General features: G+C 39.1%; 3 protein-coding genes and 1 long non-coding RNA gene across 4 annotated transcripts; 1 reads left to right on the forward strand and 3 right to left on the reverse strand.

The window, feature by feature from the left end:
- Window positions 1-3,599: 3,599 nt before the first annotated feature.
- Window positions 3,600-4,889, reverse strand: LOC148694626 (uncharacterized). Its single transcript, XR_015965139.1, has 3 exons — window positions 4,731-4,889; window positions 4,493-4,647; window positions 3,600-4,028 (listed from the first exon to the last, which is right to left on the reverse strand). It is a non-coding gene; the product is annotated as an uncharacterized LOC148694626 (long non-coding RNA).
- Window positions 4,890-9,004: 4,115 nt separating this feature from the next.
- LOC137716781 (aspartyl protease AED3-like) lies at window positions 9,005-10,505 on the forward strand. Its single transcript, XM_068456161.2, has one exon. It carries the CDS (start codon window positions 9,081-9,083, stop codon window positions 10,407-10,409), a length of 1,329 nt encoding a protein of 442 aa, XP_068312262.2. The 5' UTR covers window positions 9,005-9,080; the 3' UTR covers window positions 10,410-10,505.
- Window positions 10,506-14,493: 3,988 nt separating this feature from the next.
- On the reverse strand, window positions 14,494-17,138 carry LOC137717154 (uncharacterized). The gene has a single exon (XM_068456457.2). The coding sequence runs from the start codon at window positions 16,524-16,526 to the stop codon at window positions 15,288-15,290; it is 1,239 nt and encodes a 412-aa protein (XP_068312558.2). The 5' UTR covers window positions 16,527-17,138; the 3' UTR covers window positions 14,494-15,287.
- A 762-nt stretch (window positions 17,139-17,900) lies between these two features.
- On the reverse strand, window positions 17,901-19,988 carry LOC137717844 (pectinesterase). The gene is made up of 2 exons (XM_068457332.2): window positions 18,941-19,988; window positions 17,901-18,737 (listed from the first exon to the last, which is right to left on the reverse strand). The coding sequence occupies exons 1-2, from the start codon at window positions 19,941-19,943 to the stop codon at window positions 18,046-18,048; spliced, it is 1,695 nt and encodes a 564-aa protein (XP_068313433.2). The 5' UTR covers window positions 19,944-19,988; the 3' UTR covers window positions 17,901-18,045.
- Window positions 19,989-20,101: the final 113 nt, after the last annotated feature.

Genomic DNA, 20,101 nt, shown 5'->3' on the forward strand with positions numbered 1-20,101 from the left:
CCTTCGTTCTTCCTTTATAACTCGCATGCATGTTAAAATGGCTTCGTCACCCTTGGGTGTCGGCCAGCATGTGCCCATCTTGGTATTTGGGAATATCAGGGTCAGGCGTGTCACCTACTCTCTCACCCACTTAGTGTAGATAATATCGTTTGTTTGAAGAAAAAAAAAATACTACATTCTGCATATAAAATACAACAATAAAAAAAATTACATTCTGCATATAAAGTAAAAGTCTAAACCATTTTGGCATTTTTCAAAATAAATTAACACAAGTGGTACTTTTAGCACATGATAAAAATTGGCACACTTGCCTAATTGGGTCCAGAATAAAACTAAAAAATCATGCAAGTTTGCTACAGGACAATGCTAACGTTGGGTAGGCAAATGCTTGACAAATTATCGTTAATAAATACAATTATACAACCATAATGGACTAAACAATATTTAAACATTTATAAAATTATACTCACATTTATGTCGTACTTGCACAATATGCATCATTCTCAACCTCTTTTCTTTTCACTTATATTAACAAATCAAGGAACGAGAAATAAAAAGAAATTTTATGAGAAACTCTAATTCTTTTTATTGGCTAAAATAAACAAGGTATAAAAGAATTGTCATAAGTAAAGAATAAGACTATTATTGGTAAGATGACTATGTTGTTCTTAAAAATTACACAGCCTACATGGCACGCAGACTGAATTATGAGCTATTTATGTCCTTTTGAATTTGAGCGACAAGATACACAATAGAATACTGATACTAAAATTCACAATATTTCCAACTGTTCAACAAAAGCAACCAACCCTCACTAGGGACAATGCCCACAGGCTCCCAAAAGAAAGTCCAAAAGAAATACAAGAAAAGATATCGAGGTAACCTAATCACTCCAAAATCTCTGACCGCTGTCAGCTACCCCAAGAACTACTCGTATCTACTAAGCTCTAGTTTGGAACCGATGTCATTCTGAAAAAAGTGGCTATAAAAAAAAGCTGGGAGCTTTTTTATGTTTGGTAAACATTCAGCTTTATCTTTTTTTTTTTTCACAGTTTTGGGTGAAAAAGCCAAAAACACAAAGCTGCAAAACCCAACTTTCAAAAACTAGCTTTTTTTTCACATCTGTTTTACATAAAAGTTTATCAAACACTATAATACTGCTTTTTTTTTTTTTTTTTTTTTTCAAAAGCACTTTTACAAAAAAGTTTACCAAACACTCTACTGTTTTATTTCACAGCTGCTTATTTTCACAGCATAGTAGAAGTAGTTTTTTTTCAAAGCACATCAATACCAAACCAGCCCTAACACTTGTCACCTACACAATTGCCCTACACATTGTCCACTTAAAATACAGTCTTCTTGTTACAAAATGAGATTCATCTAATTTTCATGTTATCTCCTCCTCAACCTTACGGACTTGGCTAGAATAAATTCATGATTCTTGTACTTAGTACAATCACCCTATTAAGTGAAACATGTTAGTAATGACATTCAACGATTATATGTGAGCATCAATGATAACATAGGAAATTAAAGTTAAGATATATAGTCTTCAACTAGGTACATAAATGTATTCATAACTGAACATCAAGCTTTGTAAATATTTGGAGGAAATTACAGTTAAGATACATAGTATTCTTCTGGTGGAGAAAGTTTCTGCAGATGTAAAATGAATAGTGCATAGCAGCAATAAGGTATAAGTAACAACACGGGTGTATTACCATCTTTCATTGAGTTTGCGTCGTGTACTGACAAAAGCATAACAGAATTACTGAATACCTTTGAACCGTTGCAAGCTTGTCAATAATCCGTGCAGTAACAAGACATTAAATTTGATGCAAGAAAACATAAGGGATGACGCAAAGGTAGATATGTGTGTCTGGAAATCACAGGAAGGCGAAGGGCCGGAATGATAGATGTAGTCGATGAACAAGAAGTGAATATTTTTGTCCTACCGTGGAGAGGCTTTGGTAATTACGAACTAATCTAAAAGGACAAGGTACTGTTTATAAATTAAGATGGATGAACTTGTTTTATGATTTCACATACGTTGAGTTATTGTCACCCACACAAGTTTCGTACTTTATCTGGATTGTTGCTTTGCCCGGTGCACCATTCCCACATAGTAGGGGCGATTGTGCAGGTGACATGTGTTAGTAGATACGAGGAGCTCTTGGGATAGCAAACAGAGAGCTTGGAATGATTAGGTTACCCCTATATCTTTCCTTGTATTTATCATTGTTTTAAAAATCGGCCTAAGCGGCCGCCTAGGCGTTAGGCGGGCCTAGGCGGCTCCTAGGAGGAGAGCTAGGCGGCACCTAGGCGGTCCTAGGCAGTTTTTTTATATATATATATATTTATATTTATATTTTTTTATTAATTGTGTGCTTTTTTCTTTTTTTGGTTTCATGGTAGTATACTTATGGAAATGGTGTACCTAATTTGCAAATGATGGATTTACTACAAGTTCATCCAATAGTGAAACGAATTGGAGCACTTTTGAAGGGATACATACAAAGAAAAGAAATAAACTAGATACAACAAGGTTAAATAATTTAGTGTATGTCTAATCCAATACAAGGATCATGATTCATGAACGAGAAGAATTTAGTCTATCATCCAAATCCTTCGTATTATGATTATATATTTACTGTTTTTTAAATATTGAACTTTTTGGATGTATAATTTGTGTATACTTCTACTTCTATTTTTGCATTTTATCATTCTTTTATTATCCATACAAGTATAAATTTTTTTAGGTGTAAATAGACACTTGACACACCCCGAGCGAAATCAAGGCGTGCTAGCCGTCACGTGAGGGTGGTGTAGCCATGTGCACAGTGTGGAAGCAAAATATAAAAATAAAAGTACGAATAAATAAAAACCAAACTACTAAACAATGTAGTTAACTTACAAGTGCAAGTGTAAGTGTAACAAACAATATTCAGAGCACAGAAAGCCTATTGCAGTCCAGAGGAACAAACACTAGCTAAACACACCCAGATGTGGTCCTACACATAAGTGTAACAAACAATATTCAGAGCACAGAAAGCCTATTGCAGTCTAGAGGAACAAACACTAGCTAAACACACCCAGATGTGGTCCTACACTGGTGATAATCTATCAGATAAGCCGTGGATTCCTCGTAAACCACCAAAAGAGCAAACCAAACTAGAACCTGGAGGGGCGCAAAACAGAAAATGTGAGTGGGCAAAAACAAAGCGTTTCAAAATCATTTCATTATCAAAAGTTCTAACCCCTCGCCGTAAAACCTGTATAGTTTGCTAGAAATAAAATATACACATATATCAAAAACATGTTAAAAAATATGCCATGTCGAATGCCTCCACATAAAATATAAGTAACCCAGGTAATGTCAATCAATGCAATGTAACATGTCAGCCGAAGTCACCTAACGTGGCCTGTACAGCTGAATCTAGAGCTCAAATCCCCAACTCACTAACTATACCTGCACACGAGTTGGAACCACCTAAAGTGGTCTGTACGACAGAACTGAGTGTAAATAAATAAGCTCAAGTGCTACAATCACATGAAGACTGGGCGAATAATTGCGGGTCACCTATGAGTCGGAACCACCTATAGTGGTCTGTACGACAGGACTGTGCACCTAACTTGGATCCAAGATGAGCGTGTGGTGTGGGAGGTGAACATCACGTGAAAGACTGTGCCCTACTCTGGGCGGGAGCACTAACACCGGGGGTGCAAGTTATGAGCTCTCTATGCATCTCACATAACCACTAATTCACAACCATAAACCATAAACTTACTTGTCACTTACCTGCGTGTCTGCAACACCAAACATACATATATGCAACTACTAATGCATAAATAAATATGCAAACGCTATGCATGGCATTTAAAACATATAAACATTCCATTTCATTTTCTGGGAAAAACCAAAAGTATATAGGTATATACGGAAAACCAAAAGCCCACTCACTGATATGTGGAAGGGTCGTAACCCCCTTGCCTTGAGTGACTGCGCTCGTCCTCGGGATAGGTTTCACCTATATGCGAAACAACTATAAAAATGTCAATTAAAGCACATAACCAAAACTACATAATAACTTCTCATACAATGCTCAAATGGGGTGTGTGAATACATCAACGTGATCTACTCAACCTCACAAACATCCCCATAATTTTAAAATAATTTTTCGAGGCTCCACGCGCCTGCGAGGGCACGGCCTTACGCGCCTCCCATACGTGGCCACGTGCCAGGCACACTGACGGCGTCAGTTAACACCGTCAGGAATATTCTGTTAAACCCTAACAGATTCCGTTAAAACTGATTGACAGCGTCAGAATATTCTGTCCAAACTAACGGAATATTCCGTCTTATTCTCCCGCGAATCGCCGGTCGCCGAAAAACTGGAAAATTTTCAAATCTTCGTTTCTCACTCGTTTCTTCACCAATTTCTATGAAATTTGCACCAATGGAAAGATGGAGATGAGTAGAACAACGTTATACCTGTTTGAAATCTCAAAGATCACAGGATCTCGCTGGAGAAATTCGAGGAAAATCAGCCAAATTTGCAACTCACGATCCTGACGTCCAAATCCTTCCAACGAACCACCCCGAGTTTCCTAAGGACCTTATTAAGCTTCCTATAAGCTTCAAATTCTCTGAAAAACAACATTTCACGTGTGCATGAACAGTGACCAAAACGGAGATTCCTGGTTCGACGTGAAATCGAAGGATTCCTTACCTGAAATTGGTATGGTTGAACTCGTATGGTCTTCACGAACACAAGGGTATAATTTTCCACCTCGATCTGCAACGTTTACAAGGGTTTTGGGTCTCGTCCGTACAAATGGAGAAGTAGAGAGAGAGAGAGACTGTTCGAGACAGAGAAGGTACACGGGGGAAGGAGATAAGGATGAGGGTAAGTGTGTGGTCCAGATGCAACCAGCCAAACAACACAACAACCACCCAAAATAACAAATACCTACCAAGGGCAAAAACGTCAATTCACACCTACGGTACGAATAATTCGGGACGGACTGTCACACACTTATTTACAAGATATATAATAAATTTACATAAATCCGCTTAGGCCGCCTAGGCGTTAGGCCCCTGCCCGCCGCCCGACTAGCACCTAACGATTTTTAGAACCTTGGTATTTATTTTGGACTGTCTTTTTGGGAGCCTAAGGGCTTGTCACCCTAGTAAGCGTTAGTTACATTTTGTTGTAAATATTGTGAATTTCAGTTCAGTAGTTCTTATTTGTATTTCCTTGCACCCATGCACCTGAGCGCCACATGTTAATCCTATAGACGTATGTCAAGATCAAGGCGTAACATATGCACCCTTCCATTAGAGATTGCATTCTTTCAATCATAGACATAAAATTGGACCTACATATATTGATCACAAAAGTTAATTCACGAATTTTCTAGTATGCATTGGTGTGTACTATTTATCGATATTTGTGACCGTTAAACTCTTACCTGTTAGATATTTAACTATACATCTAACTCTTCATTCTTCTGAAAAATATTATACACCAGAGTATATAGTAAAAATTTTAGTCACATCGTTTCATAATTCATGATTCATATCATGTGTGAAGTGTGCGACACTGCATGTAACCTTGGCTGCCGTATGCTTTGTACCTTCTGTGGCGTTTGTAGAAAAGTAATAGAAAAGGGTCTCGTGAGCGAGTACTGATGAAATTTATAATTGACTTGAGCATCTTCTAAAAAATATCCAAATCATTGTGCATTTGTTATTATTTGGATTGTATTTGTAGTTGTGGTTTTGGAGCCTATTCGCAATTTTATGTTTTTTTCCTTTGGTTTTGGCTTCTGTGGCCGTCTCTAATTGAATGGACTAAATATAATTCTGTTCAGATTTATAGCCTTGCAAGAAATTACTTTTTGATAAATAGTGTCAGACTATATTCATCTACTATCTCTAATCGAATGAGCTAAGCATAGCCTGCTCTTTTTGAAACAATTGAACCAAAATTCACGAATTAAAAAAGAGGACTAGTCGTCGAGCTTCGTGTCTCTCACTAGGCCGAGGAAGCTCTATTTTAGCATTTTTTTTCTTGAGGTGTTTGATTCGGCTAATGTGATCAATGAAACTCCAAAAGTTAAACTTTGGAAATTTTGTCTCAATTTGTGAGATGAAGAACAATGAGCGAGCATGAACAATGATTCAATTCAGTAATAGCACGCGCCGTGGATTGGGTTTTGTTTCAACATTTGACAGTTAGATATGCATCTGCTATTGGTGACCCCAAGTAAACGGGCTGGGTATCAGACCAAACTTGGCCAACCCGATGCCCTTTCGGCCATGTTTTGATTTGGTGAGCTCCACTAATTCATTTTTAACCCAATCTTCATTTAGTGATGGGTTTTTTTTCTTCCTTCAAATCATGTCATATTTTGACCCTTTAACCCTTTCCATTGAAGATGAAAACAATTGTTGTGACATCCAAGTAATTGAGATTAACAGTGTAATCTCGTGAGTATGGTGGGGTAATGTGCCAAACTACAAACTAAGTGATAAAATCACAGCCACAAAAAGTGTTCTTTCGATTCTAACCTTTGTGAGTATTGTGAGATTTCTTATGGAACTCGAAATTAATTAAGTGTAACTTATATGTAATCGGGGTATGTCTTTCAATATTTCTTTCTTGCTTCTCATGTGATTGATTATACGAAGAGTGAAATAGGAACATTGAAAGTATATTTCTGACATTTATGATTGTTTTCCCTTAACCATGCTAGATATTGGAATAGTATCAATTGTGAGAGAACAATCATTAACATATAATGTTTGCGAGCCATGAATTAGCAACGATTGTGATAGCATCAAGTGCAAACTATTGACTGACGCTACAACAACTCGTTACCTATATATATCTAGTTTTTTTTTGTTTTGTTTTTTTTTTAAATCTTTTTAGAAATTGTAGGAAGACATATTCACATTTTTAGAGTTGGATAGTGATTTCTGCCCAATCTTTTGTTCTTTTCCGTATTTTTATTTATTTTTTGTATTTAGATTGAATGTTTTAAATAAAAATAAATAAATAAATAAAAGAGACTCGCACTAATTGGGTAATCATGTGCATGTTCCCCATCTCCCCATCTGTCAGAAAATTCAAAGTTAAAAGGGAAATTTGGAAAAATAAACAAAATTTTGACTATGAATTGAATTTTAACCAACCATTATTATTTTTTATAATTCTAACCAAAATTTGACGTGAAAGTACATCAATACCCTTCTTAAACTAAATTAATTACAAAAATATATCATCTCCATCTATTCATGGTCCAAATTTTGACTACGTATCAAAACTCCCTTCTGTTTTTTTTTTTTCCACAGGATTTCTGAGGAGGAATATGTCAAAGCCATCAAGGAGGAAATTAACAAGGTTGTTAAACTTGAGGAAGAGCTCGACATTGATGTCCTGATTATATTACCTGTCAATTAAAAATTATGTTCTCCCTTTAAGCTGAGGGAGTCTCTTATGCAGAAAGAATGCATTTTCCATTTAACTGAGTGTCAAAATATAAATGGGTCTTTGGAAATAATATGCCTACCTTAATCAGCTTCTGCTGAGATTAGAAAGAGAATAATTATCCAGTCCGTTAGGTCTACAGGTGTTAATTCTATCAGACGAACGTTAGGGTTGAGTACTTTGGAGAGCAATTGTCTGGCTTTTCCTTTACCGCCAATGGGTAGGTGCAATCATATGGATCTCGATGAGTAAAACCTCCAATCGTCTACGATGATATGAGCCGCCCCAAGCCTATAATTGTGTTCTGGTCATCTGCTGCTCAGAGCATGACTGCCCGCCCCATGACTGTCCTTGACTAAAGCAAAGTATAGATAGAAAAGATATAGGTTTGCAAATATTTTAGTTAAGGATGGGTATCGTAGTATTTTCATATTAAGTTTTGGTTAGATTTATAATATTTTGCAATAGTTGGCTAGAATGATCCAATTTTTGACTATTTTTTCAAATTTTCAAAATTAGAAGACACTAACACTAATTGGGCGATCACAAGCATGTTAGTGGAGCCGGTGCCGGGCCATGGCTAAAAGTTTCTTAACCCCGTGACCGACCGCATCTCGGGATCGGCCCAAGTAAGGACAGTAAGCAAAGATGGTGCTGTCATCCACTGCTGCTATCCAAAACCCCTCCAATGGTGTCTTCTTATATCCATTGCACACTTAAAAATGTAAAATCATACGACTTGAATTGCTAATGAGCTATTGAATTGCTAATGAGCTGGATGTCAAAATGGGTTCATAAAATACCATGACTTCATACCTAATGAAGTAGATCAACAATTCATTAGTTAAAAGTTAATGGAAAACTCACTCGACCTAAATTGAACATGAAACGAACTGTAAACTCAGACGTTTTAGATTCAAACATTCACACAGATGTGAAAACATTCAACTTTACCTCATACGTATGGTTTTCAAGTGATTGTATCCACTCAAATTTCACCTTAGGACATCGAATAGACGTTAGGTATTCTTTATTTCCGAAAAAGAAAATAAGTTAAAAAGAAATAATGTCATCAGGAACCCTAAACCTAAAGTCTAACTTCCTCGCTTAGTTTGACTAATGTAATTTGATGTTTTGTGCAGTACTTATAACACATCCTAGGTCACACGACGCAATATTTGAGATTCACTCAGAAATTTGAAATTCACCAAGTAGCAGTAGCTCCCCTCTATTTTCTCAGGCAGATAGATATGGAGGTTGAAGTTTAGGGTTTGAACTCTGCTAAATAACGACATTCTTCTTTTGGACCAATCAGAGAGCTTTGCTGTTTTGGGATCCTGCATATGAACTGATCAGTTGTCATAAGCTGCACATCCTCCAAACTCATCATTTTTGGGTGTATTCTCACCAATGGTCCCCATAATTTTCACATGATTTTATAGGATATTAACTTATAAATTCGCAGTAATTCTTGGGATGCATTGCTTGCAATAATTTAACTCCACCAAACTTTATATATATCTTGGCTCTCATAACCCTTGACGCACACTACGAGCTTTCTTTCCTCAGCTTATCTCGACTCCAGTCATGAACTTGAAGAATACTTCCCCATTTTTCTTCATTGCCCTATTGATCTCTGTTACCAAAGCCCTTGATCCTTCTTGTGCCTCCCAATCTGACGGCTCCGATGACCTCTCCATCATTCCCACCTACAGCAAATGCTCTCCCTTCTCCCCACCCAAAACAGACTCTTTGGTCACCACTGTCCTCAACATGGCCTCCAATGATCCAGCTAGGGTTAGCTACTTGTCAACCCTAGTGGCCCAAAAGACCACCTCTGCTCCGATTGCTTCAGGCCAGCAGGTCCTCAACATTGCCAACTACGTGGTCCAGCTCAAGCTCGGTACCCCGGGTCAACTCATGAACATGGTCCTAGACACTAGCAACGACATTACTTGGGCCCCATGTTCCGGCTGCACGGGGTGCTCCTCTACCACCTTCTCACCCAACTCATCGAGCACATATGGGTCACTTGAATGCTCAGTGCCCGAATGTGCTCAAGCTCGCGGACTCTCGTGCCCGGCCACTGGGTCTACTGGGACCAATGTTTGCTTCTTTAACCAATCGTACGGTGGAGATTCATCATTTTCTGCCACCTTAGTGCAAGATGCTTTGAGATTAGGTAAAGATGTCATTCCCAAGTACTCTTTTGGTTGCATCAATTCCATCTCGGGTGGGTCCGTCCCTTCTCAAGGGTTATTAGGCCTGGGTCGCGGATCCATGTCGTTACTCTCACAATCCGGGTCGCTCTACTCGGGTGTGTTTTCGTATTGTTTACCAAGTTTCAAATCATACTACTTTTCGGGGTCACTCAAGCTTGGCCAGCCAGGCCAGCCCAAGTCAATCCGGACCACCCCACTTCTAAGAAACCCACGCCGTCCGTCACTGTACTATGTCAACCTGACCGGAATCAGTGTGGGCCGGGTTCTCGTACCGATTTCCCCAGATCTTCTAGCATTCAACCCTAACACCGGGGCGGGAACAATCATAGACTCGGGCACAGTCATAACTCGATTCGTGCCACCCGTCTACACGGCACTCCGCGACGAATTTAGAAAACAAGTGAATGGAACATTTTCGTCATTGGGAGCCTTTGACACTTGTTTTTCTGCCACCAATGAAGTTGTGGCCCCAGCCATTACGTTGCAATTCACGGGGTTGAAGTTGACACTGCCATTGGAGAACAGCTTGATTCACAGCAGCTCAGGCTCACTGGCTTGCTTAGCGATGGCGGCAGCTCCCAATAATGTGAACTCGGTGTTGAACGTGATAGCCAATTTGCAGCAGCAGAACCTTAGAATTTTGTTTGACGTTGCCAACTCTGTCGTTGGCATTGCTCGTGAGAGTTGTAATTAACTAGTTACGTCGGGTTTCTGGTGTTTTGTCTCTTTGTGTTGTATTTAAATTGTCGCAATGCAATATATATAGGTGATGGCTTGTGACAAATAAAAATGCAGGATAAGCCCTGTGTTGGGGTTTAAAAATGCTTCACTATTCTAGAGATGTTTATCTCACAAAGAAAAATGTAACGCAGCAGCGGAATTGATAGGCAAGAGAAAGAAAGAATTCTCAAAGTATTACACAAGGTTTTTATTCACTCACAAACTTAGTACAAAAGGAAACACTCAAACACTCTTAGAAGCTTTGTTGCTTCTTCTTACTTCTTACTTGACACTCTCACTTCTTGCTACTTGCTCTCTTGGTTGTTCCAAATGGTGTGGATGCCTTCTCCTTTTATAGGCATGGATGGAACCTTGGAGAAGCATGAAAACATCATGCTAGAGATATCTAGATAATTCCACTACCTTCCTAGGCTAGAATTATCTACACTAATCTTGTATGTTGGTGGAATCCTCACCATTCTTCTAGACTCTTCCACCAACTTGAACTTTGCTAGAATTCTCTAGCATGTGCATGGATCTTTCTTTGTGTATGGGCCGGATCAATTATCTTTGGGCCAAGACAAGATTACAATTCAACACCCTGCTGGTGTTGAATTTGGAGATGGTGTGTAAGCTGTTAATAATTACTGGAAAGAGAACTTAATTATTGGAGTTTTTATTCTGAATCTCTGATTGTGACTTGATGAGCTTTGAAATGAACTAATTTTGGAGTTCACATAACTATAACAGTAGCCATTTAGGTTAAAAGAACACAACAATTTAACGAGGTTAGTAATTTGTGTTTTCGTTCTTGAGATCGCTTTGAGAAATTTCATTAGTAGAAAGAAGCAACTTTAGCTAAAAGAACTCGCTTGATTATCCTTTTTTGTTAAATCCTAGGTCTTAATTTCTTTGTCACCTGTTCTAAGCCATAAGCGTTTGATATTGTCAAACAATTAATTGTCCAGATTTTCGACTACAAATTTCGTCCCAACAATTTTGGTGATCCAAACCATAAAACGTAACAAAAACAAACAAGGTAGTGCAGAGGCCAAATATTTAAAAATGTTAGACAACAACTGACATACAACTCACATTTACTCTTACAGTTGAGTCCCCTATTTGATTACGACTCAAGCAATTGAGGGTAACTAAATTCTTTTGCCTCAAGAATAAGGCGTTGAGTAATTCAACAAAAATGCAAATTCTTGACAATTATTGGGTTATAAGAGTTTGGAACAATGACTCCCATCGACCCGCCACTTTCATTATTGGGCTAACTCCAAAGTGGCTTAGAGTCTTAAATTTAGATTTGGTAAATGGATCGTGTTTGTCATATTCACGTCCTTTTTATGTCATACTTATGATCATAATAGATCGTGTTGTGTAAAGCCGTTATCTTAACGGGTTCTTAACAAGTGACCCGATAACGACCCGCACGACTCTTTAACAAGTCGTGTCGTTGCGTGCCAAGTTAATGGGTCATACAAGAAATTGTCATGCATAATGTCAAGACGTGACAAATGGTAGTGTTCGTGTCATTTACGTGTCATTCCTGTTATTTTAACCGGTTTTTAACATGTGACCCCATAACGATCCGATTCATATTGACCCCAAATCTGTTATTTTCATGTCATTTTTTGTCGAGTTAATATGTTGTGCAAGAAAGCCAGCCCTACTCAAATCTTTCTTTATCAAAGGCAAGATAGAACATTTTTAACACAACAAGGTTGGTGAAACTAGAGAACAAATCCACACAAGATAAAACATAATAAACTTGATAAAAACTTAATAAACTTAATAAAATGCATATATAATATTATTAAAAGAAGATGAATTTAGATGCCTCATTTATGAGAGAACTGTGAGATTTCTTGTTAATGTTTTGTCTTTTGTGTATTTGAATCAAAAGGAATTTCAGTGTTTTGGTAAGAAATCAGAGCAGAGAAAATGAGAATGAAGGGAAGTGACGGCTGCTCAACATTGCAGCTTTACATTCACACACACACACACATATATATCATCAAAATGGTAAGGTTTTTGGTCCCATTTACGGTCATCAGTCTTATCTCCATTAAGAAAGAAGACAAAGGACTCTACCTAACCTTGTACTGTTCTAATCTTAACCATACAACCCAGTTTTAATCTGCCCTCCATTTGTCTATTCGGACTTGGCTAGAGAACTAGCCGTTGGTCTTTTGAACTCAACCATCATTTTGAACTTCGTGAATATGTTGAACACCTCAGACTTATACCTCATGAAATATGCCCAACACATCCTAGTATGATCATCTATGAAGGTTAAATTTTTTTTGTTCTTACTCACTTTTGCAGTTTGCATTGAACCACAAACATCTATGTGGATAATTTCCAGAGATTGTGTAGCTCTCCAAGTCTTGCATGTCTCAAAACTATCTCTATGATGCTTGCTAAGACACATCCTTCACAGGTTTCATTTCCTTCTTGCAGCTCAGGTAGTCCTAGGACCATTTCCAGTTTCCGCAAGTCTCTCAAACTTTGAAAATTCATGTGGCTATATCTCTTATGCCATAGCCAAGTAGTCTTTGTGACATTTGCTCTCAGTGAGATAGACTGGCGGTAGCTTAGTAACAATGGAAAGCTTCTGTTTACTGTCATTTAAACCCTGGTAACCAAGTTCTCCAAGCCTCTGTCATCAAAGATTTCTACCATTAAGTCACCATAAATTAAAAATAGCATGTAGTATCATCTGGCCTACACTTAACAAATTCTTATCAAGCCCAGGTACCAACAAGACTTCTTTGATATATCTTCTTCCTTGTTTTGTTTCAATATATCACCAAAGTGCTTCTACCAGTGGCTTTCACAAGTTGTCCGTTGCCCATTTTAACTCTTCCAGTAAATTCCCTGTCAATGTTGATGAGTAAAGACTCATGTGCAGTCATACGGTTGCTGCACCCATTGTCAATGTACCATACACATTTATTCTTCTCAATGGTAGTGACATTGCAAGCATAGAACAAATTTGTCTCCTCCTCAACTTTGTGCGCATATTTTACAGTTGATTTCCTTTAGAACCACAGTCCTTGGACAAATGACCAAACCTTTTACACTTGTGACATTTGGGTTTCCCCTTGAACCAACAAACACCGAGATGATCATAATCAGAGAGTTTGCAGAGTGGCTTTGTGCCTTATGCACTATTATTTCTCACAGGCAAGCTTGGTTTTCCTTCCCATTTTTTACTTTTCCCCTTCCATGTTTTCTTTTGTTGCTTGAAGTTGTTATATGACCAGTTGAATCCCCTCTCTAGGATTAACACTAAAGGACTAAAAAGCCCTTTCTATGGGCGCACCAGCATGCCTCTCTAGCCATTGCTCAAAAGCTTTCAAAGAAGCCATAACTTCTTGTGCATGTGTCAATGTCCTTAGTTTACTCTATAACTTTACTATGGAATCATAGGGTCTTGTCAAACTGATTAGTAATTCTGTACAAGTCTTTCCTTGGGTAGTTCTTCCCCAAGAGTTGTCATTTGGTTCACAGCATCAAACAATCTATTAAGAGGTTCACCCTCTCTCATGCGTGTATACCGGAATCACGTCTAAGAGATTGAAGTTCTACTTGGGTTATCTTCTTGTCACCTCTGTATTCTCTTTGCAGGACCTCTCATGGCCGTCTCTTCATGTGATATTCGGGGGGAAATGGCACCTGAAACTGCCCCTTGTATTGTTCCCAGAGCTTTAGCATCTCTCATCTCATTATCTCTCAATATATTTTTCAAATCACAGAGAGTTCCTCATCATCCTCTAACTCATCATCAGACTCTGGAATTTCATACCCTTCTTGAACCATTTTCCAGTGGTCTTGTGACTTGAAGATGGTGGTCATCCTAATCCTTCAAAAGTCATAGTTCTCTCCGTTGAAAATATGAGCTCTAAGCTCACTGCTGCTTAATCCAGACTTCCTATCAGTTCTTGAATCGCTTTCTAGGCTCTGATACCATGTTAATGTATTGTATTTGTGTATTTGAATCAAAGGGAATTTCAGTGTTTCGGTAAGAAATCAAAGCAGAGAGAATATGAATGAAAGGAAGTCACGGCTCCCCAACATTGCAGCTTTACATTCATATATGCATCATCAAATTGGTAGGTTTCTGGTCCCTTTTACAGTCGTCAATCTTATCTCCATTGAGAAAGAAGATAAAGGACTCTACCTAACCTTGTGCTGTTCTAATCTTAACCATAAAACCCAGTTTTAATCTCACCCCTCCATTTGTCTCTTTGGACTTGGCTTGAGAACTAGCTGTTGGTCTTTTAAAGAAAACTAGCCGTTGGCTTCTTCTTGTTGCTGGAAACTGTTTGGCTTCCAACATTTCTCACTAGCCTGTAAAACCATGATCTCAATTCATACACATCTGGGCAGCTTAGCTCTGAATCATGACTAAATGATACAAGTACCAAAAATCAATGAAAGAATTAGCAGCAGCACACTCTATATTTATCTCTCTCTGTATTTCTTTGTTTGTTTTGATTTTTTTGTTTAATAACATAACACCCCTCCAACTTTCAATTGAAACCATCCCTCGTGTCACAAACGCTTCATCTTCTTTTATGGTCAATTGATCTTCAGAGAGCTTCTTCTTCATGACGACGAATTATTTGAACTCTACGCCCATACATACAAAGTAGTACACACCAACACAACAAACGCAATCGAAAAAGAAAACAAAAAAGAAAAAACATTAACAAAACAACGACAGTTTTTGCTTGCTATATTGTTACCTCTCTCTCTCCATCTCTCTCTCTCTCTCTCTCTCTCTGAAATCATGGAACTCCCTCTGCTCTCTCTCTATGCCTCAGAAACTTTTTTCTGTCTAACCCCACCATTGATGCACCGCAACACCTTCGTCCCGAAGCTGTCCGTACAATGCCAAGCACTGCCAATAAGCCCTGCGGCTCCTAACATTAAATTTTCGATTATGTCCCTGTGGCTTGCACTCCAAGAAAAGCTCATCCACCAAATGAATCGCTTTACTCTTCACCATCTCCTCCACCACCTCAGCCTCGGCCTTCATCACCACGTACTCCTCATCCTTAACATTCTTGTTCAGCCACTCCGATATTCCGGTCTGAACCACCTCCTTCCCGGAACTATCCTCCGTCACAGTCTCGATCTTGTAGATCTCAAAGTTCTTGTCCCGGGTAGGGTAGTTCTTCGCGAACCAGCTCGTCCCACTTCCACCTTCCTTTTCTGGCAACCCTACGTCAATGAAAACCCTTCTAGGGTAGCTCTCGAGCGAGTCACCCATCAAGTCTGGGAGGTACCTTGTTCGCTTCAAGTACCGCCTCGATTTCCCAGATGAGGCTCTAGGGGGCTCTAGAAGCACATCTTCTAGCTTCTTCAGCGCCTCCTTCTTTGCCTCCTCAGCCAAGAGCCTTCTCCTTGTGGGAGAGGTGGTGGTAGAGGATGAAGTTTCGGTTGCATGGGTGCTGGTCTTCCTCATTGCCAAAATGGTCGTCTCAAATCGCCTCAGGTACACCATCTTGTAGTTGTTAGGCTTCTTGAAGCTGTTAGAGGCGTCATTGCTGAGCGGAAGCACGACAATCCCATGGATTTTAAGGGTCCTTTCGATAAACTTTGAGGCATCAGGGAAGGCAGAGACGAAGGCAAAGTCGATTGAGTTTTCAGGGGTTGAGCTTTGTTTGTCGGAGTTGATAAGCTCGATTTCATTAATATCATCGTTATCGAGGATCTGAGATGCTTTGATAGCTTCTTCATCTCCGTTGCTTACGTAAACAGCTTTATGTGTGCCTTTCTTGTATAGACCTTCGTTGGCCAAGTCGTGGAAGATCAAGGGCAGAAGCTCCAGACTAACCACGTCGGATGAGCTCATTATTTCAGGCAGAGAAGTGGTTGCTGTGGGAAGGAGTGAGTTCAACCACGGGAGTGAGGCGATGCACAAAGCCAAGATCAAAGAACGAGCAACGAGGATCAAGGCTCTGGAATTGGGAATCCGAATAACCAAGTACTTGGCATCTGGATACAATCCGATTGGAGCAGCATGCTTCGGGTGGCATTTGGTACGGAAGCCTTGGATCAAATTGATAGCCATTGTTGCGAAAAAATTTTGGGTATTAATACTGTGTGCAAATTTGAGAATTTCTAGACTACTAATTCGGTCGGACAGGTAAAAGATTGACTTGTGAAAAAAACAAAAAAAAAAAAGAAAAGAGAGCAGATGAATGATTGTTTTGGGACAGAGAGGGAGAGGGCCACACGAAGAGCGAAAATAATTTAGCGAGTACAAAACCGGGCGGCGGTGTGATTCCCACCCACGAGGGCCACACGAGCGCTTTGCATTCTAGACCATAATAACATCAACTGCCTCATCCTCTGCACCTCCATTCCTCTTAATTTTTTTACCCAGATCGGTGTGTTTAATGTGAGTCTCCGCCAATTACTACACTTTATTTGCTCGTCGTCATCATCATAACTTGTACGATGCATGTGTAAATTAGCGAGCCATTGTGCGCGAAAACCACATTACACCCCGATCAGAGATTCATGGAGGGAGGACTACAGAGAGAGGCGTTGTTGTTTCTTTTTTTTTGTTTTTTTTGTTTGTTTGGTCTAGAGGAAAATGATATGTACAATTGGGCGATGGGGTGGTGGGGATGGGAGAGAGGAAGAATATATATATATTTATATACACGGGACGCTTTACAGACAGGTTTTGAAAGGGAGAGAGAAGGGGGAGGTCTTAAAACACGGACGGAGCTAAATTTTGCTGTGAGAAAGAAATGGCCGGTGCAACGAGAATCGAGTTTGGCCGTTGCTTCGTCCTTCATGCATATTCGTGCATGTATGCAAGGATTGTAATTTTTCCTATCAAACTGCTATAATTAAGCGTAATTGGTTGTAACATACACAGCGACTTCAGGGTGGCATATATGCATTGCTTCACTTAGAATCATTGATAACATTTTGCTAACTTATTGGTTGGGTGGCTTGTGAACCACGCGCAGTGGATGTATACTATGAGAATGTCTACCGAATAGGTTCCGAAACCATCTATAATTGGAGACAAGTACTTCTATTTGTACCATCTTAACTGATCATTTATTATCCCGGATAGGGGTATACACACGCAATAATTATATATATTGCTACATAGAAAGATAATACAAAACATGCCTGCTCCGCTGAGATAATACACCTAATTTTATTCCAATTTGAAGTAGAGCAATGCTAGGTCTTATTAAAGAGGTGGTACAACGCGATCTCTCAAAATTTGGTCTCTTTAGTAGTTTCTTTAAAAATATACTTCTATTTTGAACATATGTATAAAAAGGACCCACACACCTCCCTCAAAGAGCCTCAGCCCACCTTCAACGACCTCTCCCACTTTTATTCAAACTAACAGTAACAGTAGTTATGACTCCGAAAAGAAAAGAAAAGAAAAGAAAATTTCTATGGCATTGCTAGCTAGCTTGAAGCATTTTGTTTTAATTATAAATTAGAAACCATACACTTTCAAATTATAAATATGGCTTTCACCATTTCACAATAAGAATGTTTATCATAAAAGCACATCAAATGAAATAAACAATACAACAATTTTAACAAGTTGCTCAAACCAAACTACCAGTGTAAGGGACTCCAGTGTCAGGCAACCAATTATCCCCCAGCAAGAAGTTGGAGACTGTAAAATTAGCAGCAACAGTTGCATTGATCACATGGTAACCGGGCCATGTAACTCTATTTGTAGTGTTTGATCCAGGACCAGTGTTATTGTACTCAGCATAATACAATGTACTCAGTGCAAAGTCTCCACTCCAAGCAAGCCATCCAGCAGGATCAATTAAACTTCCCATGAAAGTTTGCATGTAAACTGTTCTTGAATACTCCTTCCATGGCCTCCCTAGATAGGTCTTGACAGTATAATTACTCGAAGCCAAATCAGGTGTAGGTGTAATAGTGCAATTGTGGATTGAAGTTCCTGTGTTCTGATTCGGGTCTGTTCTACCTTGAGCTGTGATGGGATTGGATTGCCCTTGATTAGGCTGACGAGGGTAGATATTGCAATTTTGTAGAACAACAGCAGCATTGCCGAATATGAAATCAACTGTTCCATAGATATCACATTCTCTGTAGAATTGTCTGAGGGAATGTGTGTACAAGGTATCTTGGTACCCTTCAAAGCTGCAACTATAGAACACTGAAAAATCCGCTCCGCTTCGAAGTGCAACTGCTTGTCCTTTGCTTGGTCCAGCTGTGTTACGAACAGTGATGTTTACTGCCACAAACCCTTGTGCCACCACAGCTGCAATGGTGATCACGAAGCAAATTATATAGCTTATATCAATCATCTTTAAAATATTTGCAATTGTAACATATTGTATAGATTTTTAATTCTCACACACATATATTTTGTCAGACAATCATATATATATATATATATATATATATATGTATGTATGTATATATGTTACGTTGTCAGCTTGTTTATTAAATTTTGAACCTCACCTAAAGTAGCAGAATTGAAAGTTGTCGATCCATCTCCTACGCTGTTATTTCCTGTGATGATAGTCTGATTGATACCATCTCCGACGAACAACAAATACTTCTTTTTTGATATAATTGACACGTACTCTTCATAAACACCGGCAGTGATATATATCATGAAGTACCCACCACTAGCAACAGAGTTATTTGGTGCAACGGCAATGGCTTGATTGATGGTGGTGAAGTTTCCACTTCCATCTTGACTCACAACCACAATGTCCTTCACCAAAACTTCTTCATCTCCCACCTGAAGTAGCCTTCTTCCCCGATGATTGATAGCGGAGTCATAAATTGCACGAGCATGGGTTGACATTTTCAAGTTCAAACGTCCCTTCCCGAATTTGAACTGCCTCTTGGGTTGCTTTGGCACCCCATTTTTGTCCTTAGGCACCCAACCCTTGGTAAAGAGAGCCAAAGAGGTACTATACAATTTTGTGTTGTTAGAGAGTGGAACTGATAGATCACCTAGGACACTCCCAGCTGAAGAAGGCAGAGATGCAATCCCATCGGAGCAAGTTTGGTGGTTGGTTAGAATTGCGCTAAGCAATGTTTGGACATCATCGGCATCCAAGATAGGAAGAACTTCACTCGCTTTGTTAACAGTTTCGAGGGAGCTCGATAAGAAATCAATGTTTAACAATGCAAGCTGCTTGCAGTCCTCAAGTGCTTGGATTGCAGGATTTGTTAAACTTGAACCCTTTTGAAGATATTTTTCATACAAATCTAAGAGCTTATGGGATTCGGAAAGTGCACGTTGGACTGAAAACCTGCCAAAGTCATAGACACTTTCGTTGTTGTGGGGAAGGACAGATGTGCAGTAAGAAGGATGTGGGGTGGACTTGCAAATGGTTTCTGGTGGGAGAGGAGTGTTTAGAGGGACATCTGCTAGAGATCGAGAGCTGAGGAAATGGAAGATTATGAGAAATGATGAAACTTTCACAAGATGAAAGAACTTAGAAGCCATTGCCACAATGGAGAGGTTTGAGGAATTAGTGTGTAATAAGGTCACGGGGTGTACATCTATATATAATATGATCAGGAATTTGACTATTATTTTAGAGAATATAAAGTTGGTATCGATTGTCGAGAAGTAAACGTGCACGATTTTATGTCCAGATTAAG

This window comes from Pyrus communis, chromosome 8, assembly GCF_041283825.1.
Source record: "Pyrus communis isolate YQ-2024b chromosome 8, ASM4128382v1, whole genome shotgun sequence".
Classification (NCBI taxonomy): Eukaryota; Viridiplantae; Streptophyta; class Magnoliopsida; order Rosales; family Rosaceae; genus Pyrus; species Pyrus communis.

Bases quoted from the DNA above. Each gene is read 5' to 3' on its own strand.
- LOC137717844 (XM_068457332.2), bottom strand. From the start codon at position 19,943: ATGGCTTCTAAGTTCTTTCATCTTGTGAAAGTTTCATCATTTCTCATA. The intron at 18,738-18,940 runs GTGAGGTTCAAA...TCACCATTGCAG, and splicing joins TTTCAATTCTGCTACTTTAG to CTGTGGTGGCACAAGGGTTT.
- LOC137716781 (XM_068456161.2), top strand. From the start codon at position 9,081: ATGAACTTGAAGAATACTTCCCCATTTTTCTTCATTGCCCTATTGATC.
- LOC137717154 (XM_068456457.2), bottom strand. From the start codon at position 16,526: ATGGCTATCAATTTGATCCAAGGCTTCCGTACCAAATGCCACCCGAAG.